At 45.5% G+C, this 18662-nt stretch overlaps 1 protein-coding gene across 4 annotated transcripts in view; it reads right to left on the bottom strand.

Moving 5' to 3' along the window:
- The window catches only part of meis2a (Meis homeobox 2a), a 62314-nt gene extending 45815 nt beyond the window's left edge, over window positions 1-16499 (bottom strand). Inside the window, exons 1-7 of one of the 4 annotated variants that reach the window (XM_043262755.1) lie at window positions 15916-16499; window positions 15408-15628; window positions 15052-15193; window positions 14705-14755; window positions 14322-14372; window positions 13692-13841; window positions 7422-7536 (exon numbers count right to left, since the gene is read on the bottom strand). In XM_043262755.1, the coding sequence (XP_043118690.1) occupies window positions 7422-7536; window positions 13692-13841; window positions 14322-14372; window positions 14705-14755; window positions 15052-15193; window positions 15408-15628; window positions 15916-15927 (742 nt within the window). In that variant the 5' untranslated portion in view covers window positions 15928-16499. Of the gene's footprint in view, window positions 1-7421; window positions 7537-13691; window positions 13842-14321; window positions 14373-14704; window positions 14756-15051; window positions 15194-15407; window positions 15629-15773 lie in introns of all 4 variants that reach the window. The other 3 variants (XM_043262754.1, XM_043262757.1, XM_043262756.1) reach the window with 3 other exon arrangements.
- Window positions 16500-18662: the final 2163 nt, after the last annotated feature.

The following is an 18662-nucleotide window of genomic DNA, read 5'->3' as shown; positions in this document are numbered from 1 at the left end:
ATAAAAGGTTTTACACCAACAAGTCAACCATCAGATCGCGGGCTCCATTCGGCGGGCCTCTCTCATCAGCCGTCTGCCCTGAACTTTCACTCACAATGTCCTGGAGGCACAGAACAAAGCAAGCAGAACTGATTGCTGCACCACGGCCCCACTCCGTTCCGCTGCGTCTCTACACTGTTTGGCTTCCTAATGAGCTCACTAAAAACCTAATTCATCACCCATAACCCCTTCTCAACCCTACTTGAAATGAGTGCTCAGGGGTGAGGTGGGGTGTTGGGGACGGGACGGACCGCGGATGGGCGACAGTTCAGTCCTTTTCACTTAAGGAATGCGTGCCTCTCTCCGGCAGAGATTTCCACATTAATACCCTTCCTCATCCCTGGGAAGGCTGGAATTTGGTGGGAAGGGAATGCAGCGGAGGGGTTCTGCGCAGATGGAGATACAGTTTATATGTGTGTGTGTGTGTGTGTGTGTGAGAGAGAGAGGGTGTGTGGGGCATAAAGTCCCTGAGTTCCTCATTACACGCGGTCAGAGCGATTCCTCAGGGCACCTGAGCTGAAAGCAGGAGATTAAAGCATTGATGAAGCCTCCGTTTAAAATGCAGCTGTTTTATTCTGCTTTGGTAATTAATTCTTTTTCCGATAGCGTATTGATTAAGCGCAGCCCCTGATGAAGTTCAAACTGAGAAGAGCCCCCCCCATGGGCCTCGGCTACCTCATCGCAGAGTCAATGAAAACTTCCTCGGATTCTCTCTCTCGCACGCACATGTGCAGTTTGCGCTCATAAATTAGTCAGCGTTCTGTTGGCCGCAGCTGTCCGGTGCTGCTGCGGTGTCTAGAGCTGGGCATCGCCAACTCGGTACGACATGCGCTCTAACTCTATAACCGCAGTGTGACTGCAAAGAATCCGCATACATCTTATTATCTCTCCCGACTAAGCGAGCAAATGCAGCACAAAACGCAAAGACAGACAAACGCGAGCGGTCTCCTGTAGTTCAGAGACGCCGTTCACCGCTGGGAACACCTCCAGAGTTCACGTGAGCGTTCTTCTCCGCAGCAGCTGTGAGCTCCCATCAGCCCAGCGGCCCCTCTGGGGACCCAACTAGCAGAGAAATCAGATACCGCTTTACAAGAGCAGGAGAAGCTCGTGTCTTATCCAGACACTTCTACCGGCTCCTTTACAAGTCAATAACCGCGGCCCGCTGTCCTTCCCACAGTCGTTCACAGTGTTCAAGCACTCTTCCACAAATGTAAAAATAATGAGCAGAACTGCATTAATGGAGCGAGAGAGACTTGTGTTAATCAGTCGGTGATGATTTTCTCTCGACTGTCTCTTGTGTTTTAGGTAAACTCGGGCAGGTTGCGTTTCGGTGAATTCCATCTTAACGCCAAAAGTTGAGCTGATTTCGCCTTACTTATACTCATTGGAGAGGCTCAGATGCGCTGCGTTTGAAGCAAGAATCTCATTCCTAACCTGCGTTTCCCAGCAGAAGGTTCAGATTACAGCCACTCCAGCATCCGTGGAGTTTCTACGTGGGTCCTTATAAAACAAAGATGGAAATCATTTGCCTGGCGTGGGTGTGGTGTACATTTAAATGAATTTATCGCAACCCAGAATTAGTCCAAAAACATGTCTCAAATCTACGAGCAGCTTTATATGTCTGTCTGCTTCTTCAAAGCTGTTATCTGCTTTGCTTTTCGCCCTCTGTGTATTTTTTTCCGTCTCACTCTTTTTTGGCTTTTTATTGATTTTTCAATTTTCTCTTCCTGTAAAATCTCAACAGCAGATGCAGCCGTTCCCCTAAAGCTCCCGAGCGGAGGCAACGACTTCAACCATCAGGAAAATCAAAGGCGTTGAGTAAGAGAGAGAAACAACAGTTTCTCTTCGCTGTGATGCACGTGTTGCACGGAAAGAGGCGGATTGGGTGGAAGAGGACTACGCTCTGACCCGGTGACCCCAGCGAGGCGTAAGCGGGCCGACGGAGCCCAAGTCGAACCCGAGACGAGACGCCAAAGATCTTCAGCCAAAGGTCGCTCTAGCCGCAGCCGCTGCCTCCGGAAGTGAGGGGAACGCGACTCATTTAGCGCGCAGCGATGCGCTTGGACGCCGGCCCACCCAACAGCAGGTGCTGCGAACAGCGGCTCCTCATCAGGCCAGAGTAACCTCTGCAGCACCGAGCTGCTCTTTACTCATAAAGAAGGAAAATGATCTCATGGGCATCTGAAGAACGCAGACCGCCAGGCCTTTGAGGAAGAAACAAAACCATTCTGACGCGCTTCGGCCGGCTCTGCCTGTCTCCCTCTTGTTCTGTCTCTCTCTCTGTTTCTTAATAGCGCTGGAGTTTGTCCTGCGGGCCGTGTGAGGGCTAAAGGCAGCATTCCCTCACTTCAGAGCGCTTCTGAGGGTCGGCGGGTCGGATTCGCAGATGTCTCCCGCAGACAGTCGGTTGTCTGAGGACCGCGGCCCAGCGAGAAACACACAATGCAGGCCTGACCCTGCAACACCGCTAAACACAACATGTTTTTTTTGTCTTGTTTGGTTTTGTGCTTTGTCTACACTTGCGTTTTCCCTCATGACTAGTAAAGCTTTTCCACTGGAGGATGTCGAATGTGGAAAATCGGTTGCTATCGCGAGATGCCATTGTTTGGTATTGCATTTCAGACATCTAAACGGTCTCTCCTTGAACTTCCTTCAATTGTTTCAAGAGATTAAGTCATTCTAGTTCTGAGGGGACGAGGAAAGATGCTTTCAAGAAGAAAAAGAGGGAAACGGTGGACTGAAAGACGAGCATTGCCGTGTTGCTGCAATTAAAACTAAATAGGTCCTCATGGGAACACGCATCTCGGGAGTGAGAAAATCAAATTAAGTCTACTTTCTTAATTCATGCTTTTGGAATGATTGCAAATGACTCACCAGAGCACAAATAATAAAAACACACCAAACAATCAGCCAGGTCAGTTAAGTTTCAGTGCTCCACAATTTGCCGCAAACTCTGATACGAAACACCCACTCAATCGCAGAAGAACAAAATCCTGCCTTACATTTTATTTCGTGTTTCAGATCAGAGAAAATGAAGAGAGGAGGCAGTGTTTAGCATGCAACAGCCTTAAAACATGGGAAGTGTGTAATTGGAGCTACCTGAACAGAGCAGGAGGCAGTGTTTGAGCAGCAGCCTCATTTCCTCATCCTTTTTTAATGGTTTAAGTGTGCTTGTGTGTGCGTGCACGGGTCTCTATTCTGAAATTGATAACATTCTAAATGAATTATCATGATGCATAATGAGCGTTATCTCGGCCTCCTCCCTGAAGCCTGCAGCCCTGCGTGGCACGTTGATTTGTTTTGTTGCACATTAGCCTCCGTTCTTCTAGAGAGCTCACCGCTCCAGGCGTGCAAATAAGAAATTATCCTTGCTGACTAACACTCCTAATACCTCCTTAGGGTAATTAGAAATTATTAGGCGGCTGCCTCCAATAACGAGAGCTAATAGCACTAACCGGCGTCAAGCCCCTCCATCCCTGTCTCCTCAGACGGAACGTCAGGACGGTGCGCTCGGCGCGCGGACGGACGCACGGACTGGCGCTCTTCCCTGATACGCTCCCCCGTGCTCGACGACTCATTATGGCACACGAGGGAGCGGAAATCAGACTATAAAATGAGCTTATCTGCAATAATGCCCAAAAAGATTTGCATAAATACGTTAGCAGTGCTCAGGAAGGCAGCATCTCTTTCTCATCCGCCCACTCGTTCGAGAGATACCTGTAGGGCATCGGCGCCGTGACGCTTGCTTCAGAGACCACACCGCCAAGCGCAAGCCCTTCATGAGCTTTCTCCGTGTTTGGAGGGAGGAGGTGGAGCGATTAGGGCTCGTTGGACAAAAACAATATAATGGAGGAGAAGAGGTTAAGGCCCAAATAAGTACACCTTCAATGGGTAACGTGAACAGGTGGGACCGGCAATGAAAGAGGAGTGCTTCTTAACAGCGAGAGCCAACAAACAGATGTAAACATTCCTACAATCTAGCATTGGAATTATGAGCAATGTGTGAAATTCAATAATATGAATTAACATGTTATAACAGGGGCAAGCATAAACTTAACATTGTCTTTTAGTTTTAATCTGTGTTTAAATCTGCATTTTGTGTGACCATGTGTGGTTTTCTTGATAGTTTTACAGGGTGCCACTCAATCTGTCATCTGCGCCATCTTTTCTATCAAATGACAGACAAATTTGTGTCTGTGGAGTCTGATCAACAGTTATAATCCCTCTATTAATTATGCATCAATACTTGGAAGTAACGTAAAGCCAAACCCTAATCCAAACCCTGAAAGTACATGTACTCTGTACTTAAATGTATAATTACAACCTCACAAATAAAGCGTAACATACAAGTATTTGGTAGCACTTTTTTACAGTTATGTTCCTCATGTACATACTATTATAGTAATTACACTAGGTACTAACCCTAAACTTACCCCTAAACCTAACATTTAGATACCTTCTTATGGAAGTACACTGTAAGTATATGTAAGTGCATGTACTGAAAAATTGCAACCTAGAGTTTTCTCCTCCATTTGGTCTACTATTGTAACTACAGAATGCATTACTATTTGTATGCGTATCTATAATAGCGTTGATTAACCCATCAGAACAGATCTGAGACGCCTTTTTGGGTCAAAACCCACCAATTAAGAAACACTGCTTTAGACAGAGCTGGCCTCAGTAAGAAACACGGGTCAAACTCTCATGAGAACAGAACCGCTCATGCCATCCGGGGAAAACAGCGCGAGAGACTAGCGTGATGGGATTATCACCTCTTAAGGGTGGCTTCTTGGCTGACCTCCTCGGGCACAGCGTGCTAAAACAAGAGCACAAAAAAAACACTCAGCAGAGCAACAATGGCTTCGTTTAAAGGGCCAGCGCAGAGCAAAAAAATATTCACTTGCTTTCATTAATCTCTTTTCTCTGTCTTTGAGGTTAGATGTGCTTGATATTTGTCTGCAACTGCCTTCTCCAGGGTCTGGAGGTCACGATCGAACGCTTCTCATAAACAAGCATGCTAAATAGAAAAGATGTGACTGTCGTTGATATATGGCATAGATAACTACGTTTTTAAAGCACATAGTAATCGATTTGTCTATTGCAAGGAATCTATAGATACATTGATCTGCCTCAAATCAACCCATGAGATATCCCTGCTTTCCATCAGTTTGTGTTTAGTAAGAACTGATCTACAGATCCAGCACACTCTTTTTGCAGACACATATGTGCGAGAAACACATAACAAGGGGCCTAGTGAAATTCTGTCTCTGTGTGTCTGAACTTTTACTTTTTTGCTCTTTCTGTCTATGGTATAAACTTTAACATTATAGAAAAGAATAACGTCTGAAGAGAAAAAAGTCTGAGGTCAAATCTGCCACAAAAACTTGACACACAAAACCCAAAATCTCACATGTGTGTGTGTAAGGTCTCCGTGCCTGAGGGGCACAACTAATGTTTCACTTTCCTAAAAAACTGTTCTGGAAAAGGGCAGAGGATTCCCGCTCATTGCCAGTGAAATGAAATCTCTCAGCCGCTTCCAGCACAGTGAACTGATGCCGAACAGAAAGAGCGTGTTTGACCGGCTGACACTGAACACACTCGTGTGTGTGTGTGTGAAGATACAGGACGGTCTGATGGCTTCATTAACTCATTAACACCGGACAGACACGCTGCTGTCGTCAGTTAGCAGGGATCGCACACAGACAGAGACGGATGGGTTCTTCTGTACTGACTGATATTAGGTCAGGTCAAATCTATTTGAATAGCGCTTTTCACAGCTTTACAGAAAACCCTGATGTCGTGTGTTTAATGCCTGAGAAACACTGACTTGGCATTTAGCTGAAATAAAATATTTTAATATACAAAGAATTTTGATGAAATGTGTATGATAACTAATACGCTGATTAAACTGATTCATTACAATAAAATATTTCACAATCAATGCCTTAAACGTACGTTTAGAAAACACTAGAGTGAAACTGGACTAATCTACGTGTCCTCATCTACATCTGTGAGGAGGTTTCCAAGCATCTGAGCCTCTGAAGTACAGACAAACACCTATTAAAACAATGCTGTGGGAATCTATTTACTGAGCAGCACACGAATCCAGAAAGCTTGTTACCTCTCTGCGTCTCTCACACACTTTTCAGAGCTGACACAAAATCTTGCGTCTCGAGTGTGTGTGTGTGTGTGAGTGTGTGTGTGTGTGTGTGTGTGTGTGAGTGTGTGTGTGTGTGTGTGTGTGTGTGTGTGTGTGTGTGTGTGTGTGTGTGTGTGTGTGTGTGTGTGTGTGTGTGTGTGTGTGTGTGTGTGTGTGTGTGTGTGTGTGTGTGTGAGTGTGTGTGTGTGTGTGTGTGAGAGTGAGCGAGCGCTTCAAGCGTGAACATAATTGAAAGAATGTGAGAAATGAGGCGTCTGTTCTGCAGGCCGGGGTCAAAGGTCACGGCACGCTGCAGGAGGGCTGCATTATTGCACCACTTCTCTGTCTCCTCAGGATATGTGTATATTTAAATTAAATTAAATGTATTTATTTGTCATTTAAACAAAGTAACAACAAAAACTAACACAGATAACACAATCTAAATAGATCGAACAGTTTCCAGTTAAGCTGTTTTACGTTCATCCTCTCCTGGAGATGTCTCTCTCTCTCTCTCTCTCGTCTCTCTCTCTGTTTGGTTTGCTTTGGCCCGGGGCTTGACCGGATCGCTCGGAGGCAGTTCTGCGTGCCGTACCGTAAGTGTGTTAGCCGGTATCGACCAGCCGTTACTGGATCCAGTGTGAGCGAGTCGATGACTGCAGCGAGGAGAACAGCTCACTGGTACTTATGACTTCAGCGTGATCAATAACACTCTGCTCTCCTTCATCACACACAGCTGCACAATGCATCATGCACTATATTACATTTCTATTATATATTATATATCGCTTTATCATTAGTAGTCTATACAATTTTTATACTGATCTAATGATATTTTTTAGCGCCTAACCCTGAAGGGCCTGTTCGCACTAAGAATGATAACTGCAGTTAAAACTATAATGTTTTAGTTATAAGAGCTCACAGGAAGAAGAGGATTCCTCTGCACAACCCTGTTAAGCTGCTCGGACACAATCTGCATTGTGAAAAGTGACGTGACTAAAGAGAACGGTGACGACAAACGCAGGAGGATTTCATTTGAATCACTTTCAAAGCCATTTTTTGCTAAATGTTATGCTAAGAAACACTGACGGGACAAACGCAAATATAGCCTTCATTACTGTTATTGTTCTCGCTGCTTTATATTTTCATTCAAACTTTATTTATCTGTGTTCCTCGTGTGGACTGAGGGATGGTGTTATACACAGTCACACACACACACACACACACACACACACACAGGACTCACCTTGTTCGCTGCTGTTGTCCCCGCTCTGTGACGCGTGTCCTCCGCTCGAGGGGCCCGGCGTGCCGGCCGAGTGTGTGGACGTGGCATCGTCGTGATCTCTCCAGGACGCTGGGTTCTGGAGACGGTCAGAACGGATCCATCCATCCACGTTCCCCATCCACAGAACAAAGAGAAAGAGAGGACTCATGAATGACCAGCACACACTTCTCCACCAGAGAGACCTGCATCTCACTTCTTACATCAAAGCAGCTTTCCTGAACATCACTTCATGTTTCTAATATATCACCTTGGAGCGCAAAACCAGTCAAAAGAGTCTTTTTTTTAATTGGTTTATACACAATGAATAAAGCTGATTAAATAATATTCCCATTGATGTATGGTTTGTTCGAATAGGATATTATTAGCATTAGCATTAAAGTGATTAAAAATGTTCTTAGCAATGCATATTATTGACCGAAAATTAAGTTTTGATATATTTATGGTAGGAAATAACAAAATATCTTAATGGAAGGTGCTCTTTACTTAATATCCTAATGACTCTTATAACTTTGACCCATTGAGTGTATTCTGCTCCAGAGACACAAACAGGTACATTTTACAAGAATATAAACAATCATGAGATTTATTGTTATACCTTGTATATTGTTTTATGTGAGCATACTCTATGTAAGCAGATAAACTGCATATACTTCTGACTTTATGTATACAGCTTTGTGATAATATAGTACATATTTTGCGATGACATGAACAAGACAATGCGACCACAGAAACTATAACCCTTGTTATCATTTTCTTATAAACTGTCTTTTTTGCAACACAAAGGCGTTTAATGTCTGAAGTCGCCAAGGAAAGAAGTGTTTGTCTGTCAAGCAGAACGGGACTTTAACTATAGCGCAGGCGATCCGCTAGAAGAGAGAACGTCACACATAATCTGGGATGACAAAAACACTCAGCTCTCCACACAACACAAACACATCTGTGTCTGGAGTGTCATGAACAGCACACGTCTGTCCCGAGTCCTCCTCACCCTTCCTGAGGTTTCTCAGGGTCCACTCGGGCCGCGGGGAAACAGGATTTGTACTGTACAGGAAGAGCTTTATCTGTGTTACACATAGACGAGCAAAAAGAGGAATTTCCTTTGCCACTCCAGCGAGAAAACGGCCTCACACACTCACTGAGTCACCTGCGTGCACACTGTGAGAAACTAAAAACGGCGACAATGAAATCAGCCAGTCCAAAACATTACCTAACATCACCAGATCAATCTAAATGAATTTATACACAGCAAAGCTGGTGTACTCCTTAAGGTGAGAACCGCATGTTGTCTGTCACTCACGAGTGCGAAGTGTGTGTCCCAAACGCGTTAAACTCACACACACACACACACACACACACACACACACACACACACACACACACACACACACACACACACACACACACACACACACACACACACGCTCACCCACACGCACACACACACACACACACACACACACACACACACACACACACATACACGCACACACACACACACACACACACACACACACGCACACACAGACTTAAGTGAGTCTCAGTGGTGTGTGTCTGCTGTTAACTCTGTTAGCTCTACCACAGACACAACACTGCTATTCTATTTCATAAAAATATCATTACTACAAGTCATATTATTATAATTATTTAGTATTATGCCAGTCCAGTCTTTTCTCGAAACAAGCGGTTACTCTCAGTCTAGTTCTATCTACCCTTCAGTAAAGGATGTTAAAGCTTTAATTAACTATAAGAACAGGGACCTCCGCGCCACAGCCGTAATGTTAACGATTAGCATTGGAAACACAATCTGATTTTTTCCAGCCGTTTAAAGACAAAACTCCGCCTGAATTTGAAGAGACTGAGCATTTAAAGCGGCACTAAACAGAAAGGAATAGTTCATCAGTGTGGAGTAGTTCTAGCCGTTTAAAGCGTTCAGATCAGACTCTGCTGAAAACACACTCGAGGTGCTGGAATTCATCAGAAGTGTGTTTTCACATGACACTGAACTATCTCATCCCAAAAGACCGCGGAGGGTGTATGATTTATGCCCTGTTTTCAGCTGCCGTTGGTGTAAGTGTTTGGTCGGAGCGAGCGAACGTGACGTAGCCTCCGTCAGAACATTCACAGCACGTCTCTGGAAGGAAACGCAGCCGTCTGTGCTCTGCAGCTCCAGCTCGTGTTGTTCCAAGCCCTGAAAATGACTGGGTTGTGTTTCCTAGCCGAGACACCCACCGCCGCAAGACAGGCCTGAAAACACACAGGCGCGCTCCCGGAGCCGCTCTCCAGCACAGCCGCGGGTCCGTAGATGTGCTGACGGCTACATGTTTCCCCAGCACACATCCACCAGAGCTTCCCAGAGTTCTGCAGCTCATATCCAGTTTCCTCACGCCACTCGGCAGCAAAAAAGCAACAGCCCTTTTCCCACTTATGAATAATGCAGCCGCCTTCTCTCTCTCTCTCTCTCTCTCTCTCTCTCTCAGGCCTCACATCACAACAAAACAGTTGTCAGGGCTCCCAAGAGTCCATTAAAGTTCAAACAAGCTGTAAAGAAAGCGAGTGAGAGACATGGTGTGACCCAAACGGCTGAGAGAGCCTGCACCCCGCCCGGAGAGCATGTGACTATTCCCCATCGCTGCGGATAATTAGGAGTCAAACGCAGCCGCTGCCTGCTCGGCTCTAATTGTGTTAAAGAGCGCCGTAACACAGCGCCGGCACAATAGAGCAGATACGGAGGAAGATAGAGGGTCGCCGCGTCTCCGGGGGCCGGTCGCACGGGGTCACGCACTCCACGCTGATAATGCACGATGTAATTAATATAAAAGACAGAGACAATGACTGAAGAAAGAGAGCGGGCGCTCCTCGGCTGACCCGCACCTGGCCCGTCCGTCAGGGAGCTCCCTCCACTTTCATTCACTTGCAGGAAAATGTACGTCGGATGGGGAAAAACGCATCTTTGGCCCCTGACCTTTCTCCGTGCCTCCTGCGCGCCGGATCCACACACACACGCAGATCCGCTGCATTTAACATGTAATTACACCAGCGCTCCCAAAACATGCTAAAGGGACGGAACGAAGCATCTCTGAATGACTATTCAAAGCGAAACTGCCAATTATCTGACGAGGACGAGAAAGGAGCCTCCGCTGAGCTCCGGCAAGCGACAGCCGAGCACTTTAAGAGACGTGACTGACTGGTTTTAATGCTCTTTTTTATATTTGACATGGAATAGCAACAACACAGCTCACTTGAAAACAGCTGAACCCCGCTGAAAAATTAAAACGGTGTCGGCTAAATTAAAATGTCATTTAACATCTCCAAATCCACATACACACCAACAACATAGATGTTTAGGGGTTGGAATTTATGCTTTCTGCATGTAGTAGGTTTCTGTTTCTGAAATGCATGTATTTATTAAAGTGGAAAACCTCCCACACACACACACACACACACACACACGTCTGAGCCCGCAGCACTGAAACACAGCAACAAGTGAGTGTGTGTCCAGACGCGAGCAGTCGAACCCCGATCACACGGAGCAGATCAGTGCTGCTTCATTACGACACGCTCAGGATCGAGATGAACCGTGACTGTCAGAGAGAGAACGCTAAACACACTGTGTTTTATATCTTTGTTTATGTGACTTGTATTACTTGTATATTATCAGCATAAACACTACTGACAGCCGCAAACAATTAGGAGAAATATGGCTGCCAAAGACACATGTCACAGTTCTTCATGACGTCCCAGACACCGAGACAGCGGCGAAACACTCTCAACATATTAGAAGCTGCACCTATCTATTATTTTAAGCGTGCAACAGAATTTACCCAAATTAAAATTAGTATATGTATTATTATATTACACTGTGATCATCTCTATTGTACAGCTGTACTTTGATTTGATTTCTTTTTATTTTAATAACTGCGAGGATGGGCAATAAAGGCGGATCCTGACAAAGGCCTTGTATACTCTGACAGCACTATAAACCACTCTCTGAGACAACACAGCATTCAACGGTAAATAAAAGTGAGAGAGAGAGAGAGAGAGAGAGAGAGAGAGAGAGAGAGAGAGAGAGAGAGAGAGAGAGAGAGAGAGAGAGAGAGAGAGAGAGAGAGAGAGAGAGAGAGAGAGAGAGAGAGAGAGAGAGAGAGAGAGAGAGAGAGAGAGAGAGAGAGAGAGAGAGAGAGAGAGAGAGAGAGAGAGAGAGAGAGAGAGAGAGAGAGAGAGAGAGAGAGAGAGAGAGAGAGAGAGAGAGAGAGAGAGAGAGAGAGAGAGAGAGAGAGAGAGAGAGAGAGAGAGAGAGAGAGAGAGAGAGAGAGAGAGAGAGAGAGAGAGAGAGAGAGAGAGAGAGAGAGAGAGAGAGAGAGAGAGAGAGAGAGAGAGAGAGAGAGAGAGACAGAGAGAGAGAGAGAGAGAGAGAGAGAGAGAGAGAGAGAGAGAGAGAGAGAGAGAGAGAGAGAGAGAGAGAGAGAGAGAGAGAGAGAGAGAGAGAGAGAGAGAGAGAGAGAGAGAGAGAGACAGAGAGAGAGAGAGAGAGAGAGAGAGACAGAGAGAGAGAGAGAGAGAGAGAGAGAGAGAGAGAGAGAGAGAGAGAGAGAGAGAGAGAGAGAGAGAGAGAGAGAGAGAGAGAGAGAGAGAGAGAGAGAGAGAGAGAGAGAGAGAGAGAGAGAGAGAGAGAGAGAGAGAGAGAGAGAGAGAGAGAGAGAGAGAGAGAGAGAGAGAGAGAGAGAGAGAGAGAGAGAGAGAGAGAGAGAGAGAGAGAGAGAGAGAGAGAGAGAGAGAGAGAGAGAGAGAGACAGAGAGACAGAGAGAGAGAGAGAGAGAGAGAGAGAGAGAGAGAGAGAGAGAGAGGGAGCACAAGGCATGTCCTTCATCCCCAGCAAAGCAACTTTCACCAAATGATGTAGCTTCAGGCAAAATATATTAAAAATGCATATCAAAGCAGAAAAAAAGGATGAGATAGGTACAACCTAAATAAATTTGCATATTCAACTATCAAACCTCTGTCCTCAAACATACAAAAAGGGTAGAAACGCCGAGTAATAAACTGCAAGATCCAAGAATGAGCAAACCTAAAGCTGGTTCAGATGAGCAGTAGAACCAGAGCGTTTCTCAGGCCTGCGATCATTTATTCTCATTAAGAAACACTGCTGCACAAGCACACTATGCAAATGTGACGTTTGGACCCCACACACACACACACACACACACACACACACACACCACGTACAGACTAATGCTCAGACATTCAGATATTTATAAGCACAGCAAAAAAAAAATAATAATAAAAATAATAATACTAATAATCGTTGGGGAGTTGTTGCAGTCAGGTGAAGCAGTGCAGGGCTGCTCGTGAAAGTCATTTAATGGCGATGCAACAAACACGAGACTCCATGTTTTAATAAAAACCCGACAGAAAACCGCGTAAAGGGAATCTGAATCCACAGAATATTAAATGCAATTTCGACTCGTGGTCAGATGTCCAGTCTCCTGACATTTCTCGTTTTGTCAGGATCAGAATTAGCTAACCCAGTCGACAGAAAGCGCGGCTCTTATTACGCAAAGGCGCGTTTTACACGACGAGTGAGTTGTTAAGTGTTTAGAAATGAGTTTTGATATTTCCCGATCGATCGAGTCGATTCTCTTTGAAGCAGTGTGTTTCGAGATGAAGCTAGCAGATGCTCAGAAGCCTCGAATCTGCTGTAATTGTGGAAGCGCTGCAGGACGCTCGACATCAACCACGCGACGCGCAAAACTTTCTTTTCCAAAGCATTTGAGCGCGTTTTAACACGTAACAGAGCTCGGGCCTGTCAACCCGACTCACACCACAGCCCAAATCAACAAGAGACGACTAAACACGTTAACAACATCATCACCATGCTATAGAGAACGACGCTTTAAACGAAACGAAGCGCGCGCTCTCGGCGCGTAAAGCGGGTTATCACGACATACACCCGACTTCATGATTCATTTGCTTTAAAGCAGTCTTGTGCAACGCGCGATTGCAACAGACCTGCTAAAATACAAAACACAAAATAACAGCTACATGAAAAAGAACACACACACACACACACACACACACACACCGCGTTTGCTCACAAGTTCAGAAAAGTTGAGAGAAATGTATTTTACCATTCAGCCTGAATTAAGAACGATTTCTATATGATCAGCCGTCTGGGATCGTTCTCGTTATGTATTCAGCGCAGACAGAAACAACGAAGCCACCCTGTTACTTACATGATCGGCTAAGTTAGTAGAAGATCCCGAGATGTCCTCGTGGTCCGATTTCGAGCTGCCATCCCGTTCGTCAATCACTAAATCTATGGGCATTTTTCCTTTCAAACAACTGATGTACCGATGGCAGAAATTGTCGCAGAGTTCGTGCACCTTCGGGCAGAAAAAAAAAGACAAGCTTCGGTCAGCAGAGCTCCAGAAAAGAGGCGCAATTAAAGGCCATTACGCGCGAGGCGCGGAAACAATAGAGAGATCGCGGCGATGCCTGCTGTTCTCCAGAGACTCGAGCAACAAGTTCATCAGAAAAAAATACATAATAAACGCTAGAGAGGTTGTCGGAAAATATTTATTTATGTGCGATTAAAAAAAAACAAATCCGTCAACTTCCGTTTAAATCGGAGCGTGGGAATAATTCAAACAACATGCTTTTAATATCAAACTACGTTCTGGGTAATTTTATCAGACAACACATTTATTTCTTTTTGTTACACAAAGTGATTTAAAATAGCAGTTATTAATTAATAATAATAATAATAATAATAATAATAATAATAATAATAATAATAATTAAACGAATCCATTCCGAATGAGCTATTTCTAAAATGAAATCCATGCAAATCGATAAAAGATTACCTTTTCTAACTCCAAAAGATGAAAGCGTAATACTTGTATGGCTTGAATCATCTGCGGAGAGACACGGACGTCGTTAGCCTTCTTTGCAATTTAATTTTAATATTCGTTGCATTACATTTTGCATCGAACAAAAAAAAACCTCACATGCCAACAGAAACGAGTGTAGCTAAATAGTGAGAAATAATTCAGTTACGTGTTGGAGAAAATGAAAAGCAATTATTTTTGAACCGTAAAAACCGCAGGTGGAATAATCGGCCTGCGTGAAGAAGACCTGCACCATCAGAGCCACGATCTCCAGATCCACAGAAGAACAAAAAGAGTCCCTTCAGAGAAGTAAAGTGCGCGGCTACTCCGAAGACAATCAGTGCCGGGTGCGAGCTTACCAAATTATCCAACTCCGGATTTGAAGAAAATAAAGGTTTTTCCGCGCGGACCTGAAACACAGCAGGATGAGAGTTAATAGCAATCGATGGAGATGCGTGCAGCAGTTCAGCCCTTAATTAAATTACGTTTTATTAAAAAAAAAAAAAAAAAAAAAAAAAAAAAAAAAAAAAGCATTAAAATTGCATTCGTCACTAATCCGGTTCAAGTAGAAATGTAGCCACTTACAACATTTAAATGCGTTCGTGCAAATTCAATTATCTCTCTTAAATAATCAAAAAAGGATCGGCTGTTTATTTCGGTCTTTGTTTTAATGCTTGAAACGCGTCTGGAAAGGCTCGTGAGTGACCTGCTTGGCGAAGACGGCGATGTCCTCGTTGAAGGAGTCCGAGGAGCACACGTCTCCTCCGGCGACCCCGGGCTCGCGGGGAGTGCATGTGGCCAGCTCGCACTTCTCAAAGACCAGAGCCAGCAGAGGAAAGAGAGGGTGACTGCGGAGAAACAGCGGAGGAAGAGTCAGAGTCCAGGCTAACCACCGCGAGCGGCTCTCCTAACTTAGTTTCGGGCTGCGCTGGTTTGCGAGCGGGGCGGCATTAAAGCGGCGATGACTAGCCCGAGAAAACTGCGCGAGAAAACGAACGCGCGCCGCTTGAAAAATAGCAAAGTTCCGGGAAATCTAAAGGAGCTCTCGGGTGCGGAACTCACCCGTAAATTTGATCTTTATCCCTCTTTAACACGTCGTTGACAGCTGAGCCCATGCTGGTGGGCATGACGTTGGGATGGGGGGCATGCGTGCCGTAGTGCTGGCTGGCGTGGAGCGGCGGTCCGTGGTTCAGATGATGGACCTGGGGCAGCGGCCGAGGCGCGTGAGGATCCCCGTACATACCGACTCCGTCCATGCCGCCGTAGTGAGCCAACTCATCGTACTGCAAGAGAAGCACAGAGTCAGCACAAAGAGCACAAAAACAAAAGGCGAGCCTGCAGAGAAAAGTCGGCTAGCGGGGGAAAGGGGAAAGAGAGGAAAAAGTCTGGCGCGGAGCTAAAGTTTGCCGCGTATTTGCGCGTAATTACCAAAAACATGGTCAAGTTGCGCTTCCCGAAGCGAGCAAAGCGTCGAGCGGCGAGTATTCCCAGCCGAGTGCGTCAGACTGAAGGAGAGGCCTGTGATAGATCGTGTATTAGTGGAGGTGAGTGCTGGAGATTTTAAACCTACCCTTTGCGCCATCAGCCTGCGCTCCAATAAACCTCTGGATGCGTGTCGTAGATTTAATTTCCCAGTCCGCTCACAAACTCACGCGCCGCGAAAGATCCGCTTTTCGAGCAAACTTGGCGAATTCCTCCTATTCTCCAGTACTTCGGCTGAGAACGCGCGCGGGCATCGGGAAGAGTTTTGCAATTATTCTTCTTTTCCTCTTTGCCCCCCAGAAAAGAAAGGGAAAAAAAAGTCAAGCGCCAAACTGAAGGTTACAGCCGGCCCATCAACAACCCGCGTGTAACTAAACTGTCGCGTCTCATGGCTTTTTGCCACTCCAGCTGTCAATCAAAGCCAGAGGTTGTCAAGGTAATGAATGAATGATGGTCGGTGATGATGTTCGAGAGAGGATGAATCTTTTTAGCCCCGTTTTCATCCCACAAGTCCCTGTCTCCTTTATGCCTCCGGTCCGCTTTCTTGTTTTATTACTACAGGAAAAAAAGGAAAAGAGGAGAGTTTGTGGAAAGCGCGGCGATCTCTGGCGCGGTCTGAGATGAGTGAGTGTCAGTGAGTGCTGGCAGGTCGGCCGCTCGCTCGCTTATAGAACGCAGAGAGTTGAGCTGCGCGCATCGGCGGGAGAATGAAATGACGGAAGCCGGAAGTGGCGCTGAGCGCAGCCAGTCCTGCGCGAGCTCCACGCCAAAGCCTGCGCGCGAGGCGAGCGTCCAGTGCGCGAGGGGGGAGCCACGCAACTCTGCGCGCCGCAGATCCCGCGCACAGGCGTCGCGACGCGTCGGGCGCGCGTCCAAAACCTTAAAACGGCGCTATCGGTGTCTTTATCGTTGCAGCCCGACTTTGCCGAACGCACGACTGATACGACCGCGATCGAGTGTCACGTCCCCTTTTTTTCTCTCTTGTGCGCGACGACGTTGAGGTTTTTTTAAAAAAAAAGAAGCATAGTCGCGAGGGCCCCTTTTAGAATGAAGTCAACTTTTGCGCAAACGCGCGTACGTGAAGCGAGCGGTAACGCGCTGAGGTCGAAACGCGAGCCGTGCGTCGCGCCGCTCAATTATCAAAGAGCCCCGAGATCATCAATCATTAGGAAGGCCTGAAGTTTCAGAGGAGGAGCGATGATATTGATTGTGCTACAGATGGCCCCTAATGCCACAAACAGACCCTTAAAACACTGGTCCTCATCAATGATCATATAGCCTGCGTCGCGGCGCGCGTGACATCACCGTCCCATCGATCGCTCTTTACATAAACGTCTACATTTAGAGCAGCCCGACTTTGTTTTGTTGTCGAAATGAACGACCGGAACTCGCGCGGGATCTCGGAGAACGGGGTCAATAAAGCGCTCCGAGTTCTGGCGAAGCGCGCAATTAAAACGGATTTCATAAACGCAACAACTGCTCTGTTTATGACGGAGGGGAGGGAAGAGCTCGAGGAGAGAGTAGAAGTGAAGAGCGAGCGCAGTGGACACTGAGTCTGTCTGACCACTGCTTCATCGGAGGAAGATGAGGAGCATTTCTATAGAAACGCGGTAAGTCTATCGCATCCTTATAGAACCGAGAGAGAGAGAGAGAGAGAGAGAGAGAGAGAGAGAGGGAAAGAAAACAAGATTTCTTTTCGTCTGGAGCGGCTGCAACTTCACAAAGCACGCGTAAGAAGCTACTAAAGTCTTAATACCGTCTTCGCTCGATTAGCCTAAATATTTTTTTTTTTTTCTTGTTTTTTTGTGTTTTTTTACGTCGCATTATTGCATCATATTTAATTGCGCATCGTTTTACTTTTTAAACGTGTTCAATCCCGGGATAAAGCCGGCGCTTTCACTGAAAACAAACTTCCCCGAGTCCGAAAAAAACACGCTTTCGCTTTCAGACATGTCTCAACACCAGAAGCGCTTCTTCTTTTATTAAAATGCGCGTTAAATAAAATGCGCGGTTTTAAAAATAAAATTAAAAAGCGTGTAAGATTGTTCTTCTAAGAAGGAGAGCTCCTGGATCTGATCTGCTGGTGTCAGATTGAGGTCAGTTTAGGGTTAAAGCTCTCAGTCTCTGCCCAGCTGCACTTTCACATCACCTCTCAACATTTTAAACTCATCTCCTATCAGTGTTAAAAAAATAAAACATGAATAAAAATAGCCGAAGCATAAATATATAACCATCTCTCAGAGCCGAGTCTATAGTTTTATAGAAATGATTTGATCTAATCAGATTCTCAGTAGAGATAATTAAAGGTTTAGCAAACGGCGAACTATTTTCTCCTATTTAAGGTTTTGTTTCGTAATTTTAATTATTGTTTAATAGCCGACCTATAAACAGATTTCTACAAAACAACAGGTCGCGTTCCCGCGCCTTCATCTACAAACTACAATAATAATAATAATAATAATAATAATAATAATAATAATAATAATAATAACACTTAAATAATTACAAATGAAAGAATTAAAAAGTGAACAGTTATTTGTAGTTTAATCCTCCCTGTTAGTCTGGTCCTGAATGTTTATGTGAGGATACTGGTTTCTTCTTCTCTGTTTAAACTCTCTCTGACCTCTGAACATGTTCTTCTGTTCCTGAACGAGACTCAGTTTCTTGAGTAACTCTACTCTCTTCTTGTGTGTGAAAGAAGCGTTTTCCTTCAGCGGCGTTATTCTCACGGCACTGTGAGACTCTCGGCGTGTGTGTGAGAGTGTGTGTGTGTGTGTGTGTGTGAGAGAGAGTGTGTGTGTGTGTGTGTGTGTGTGTGTGTGTGTGTGTCCTCGT

This window comes from Puntigrus tetrazona, chromosome 17, assembly GCF_018831695.1.
Source record: "Puntigrus tetrazona isolate hp1 chromosome 17, ASM1883169v1, whole genome shotgun sequence".
NCBI lineage: Eukaryota > Metazoa > Chordata > Actinopteri > Cypriniformes > Cyprinidae > Puntigrus > Puntigrus tetrazona.
Note: the sequence above shows the minus strand (reverse complement) of the source record. Positions and strands in the feature narration are given on the sequence as shown.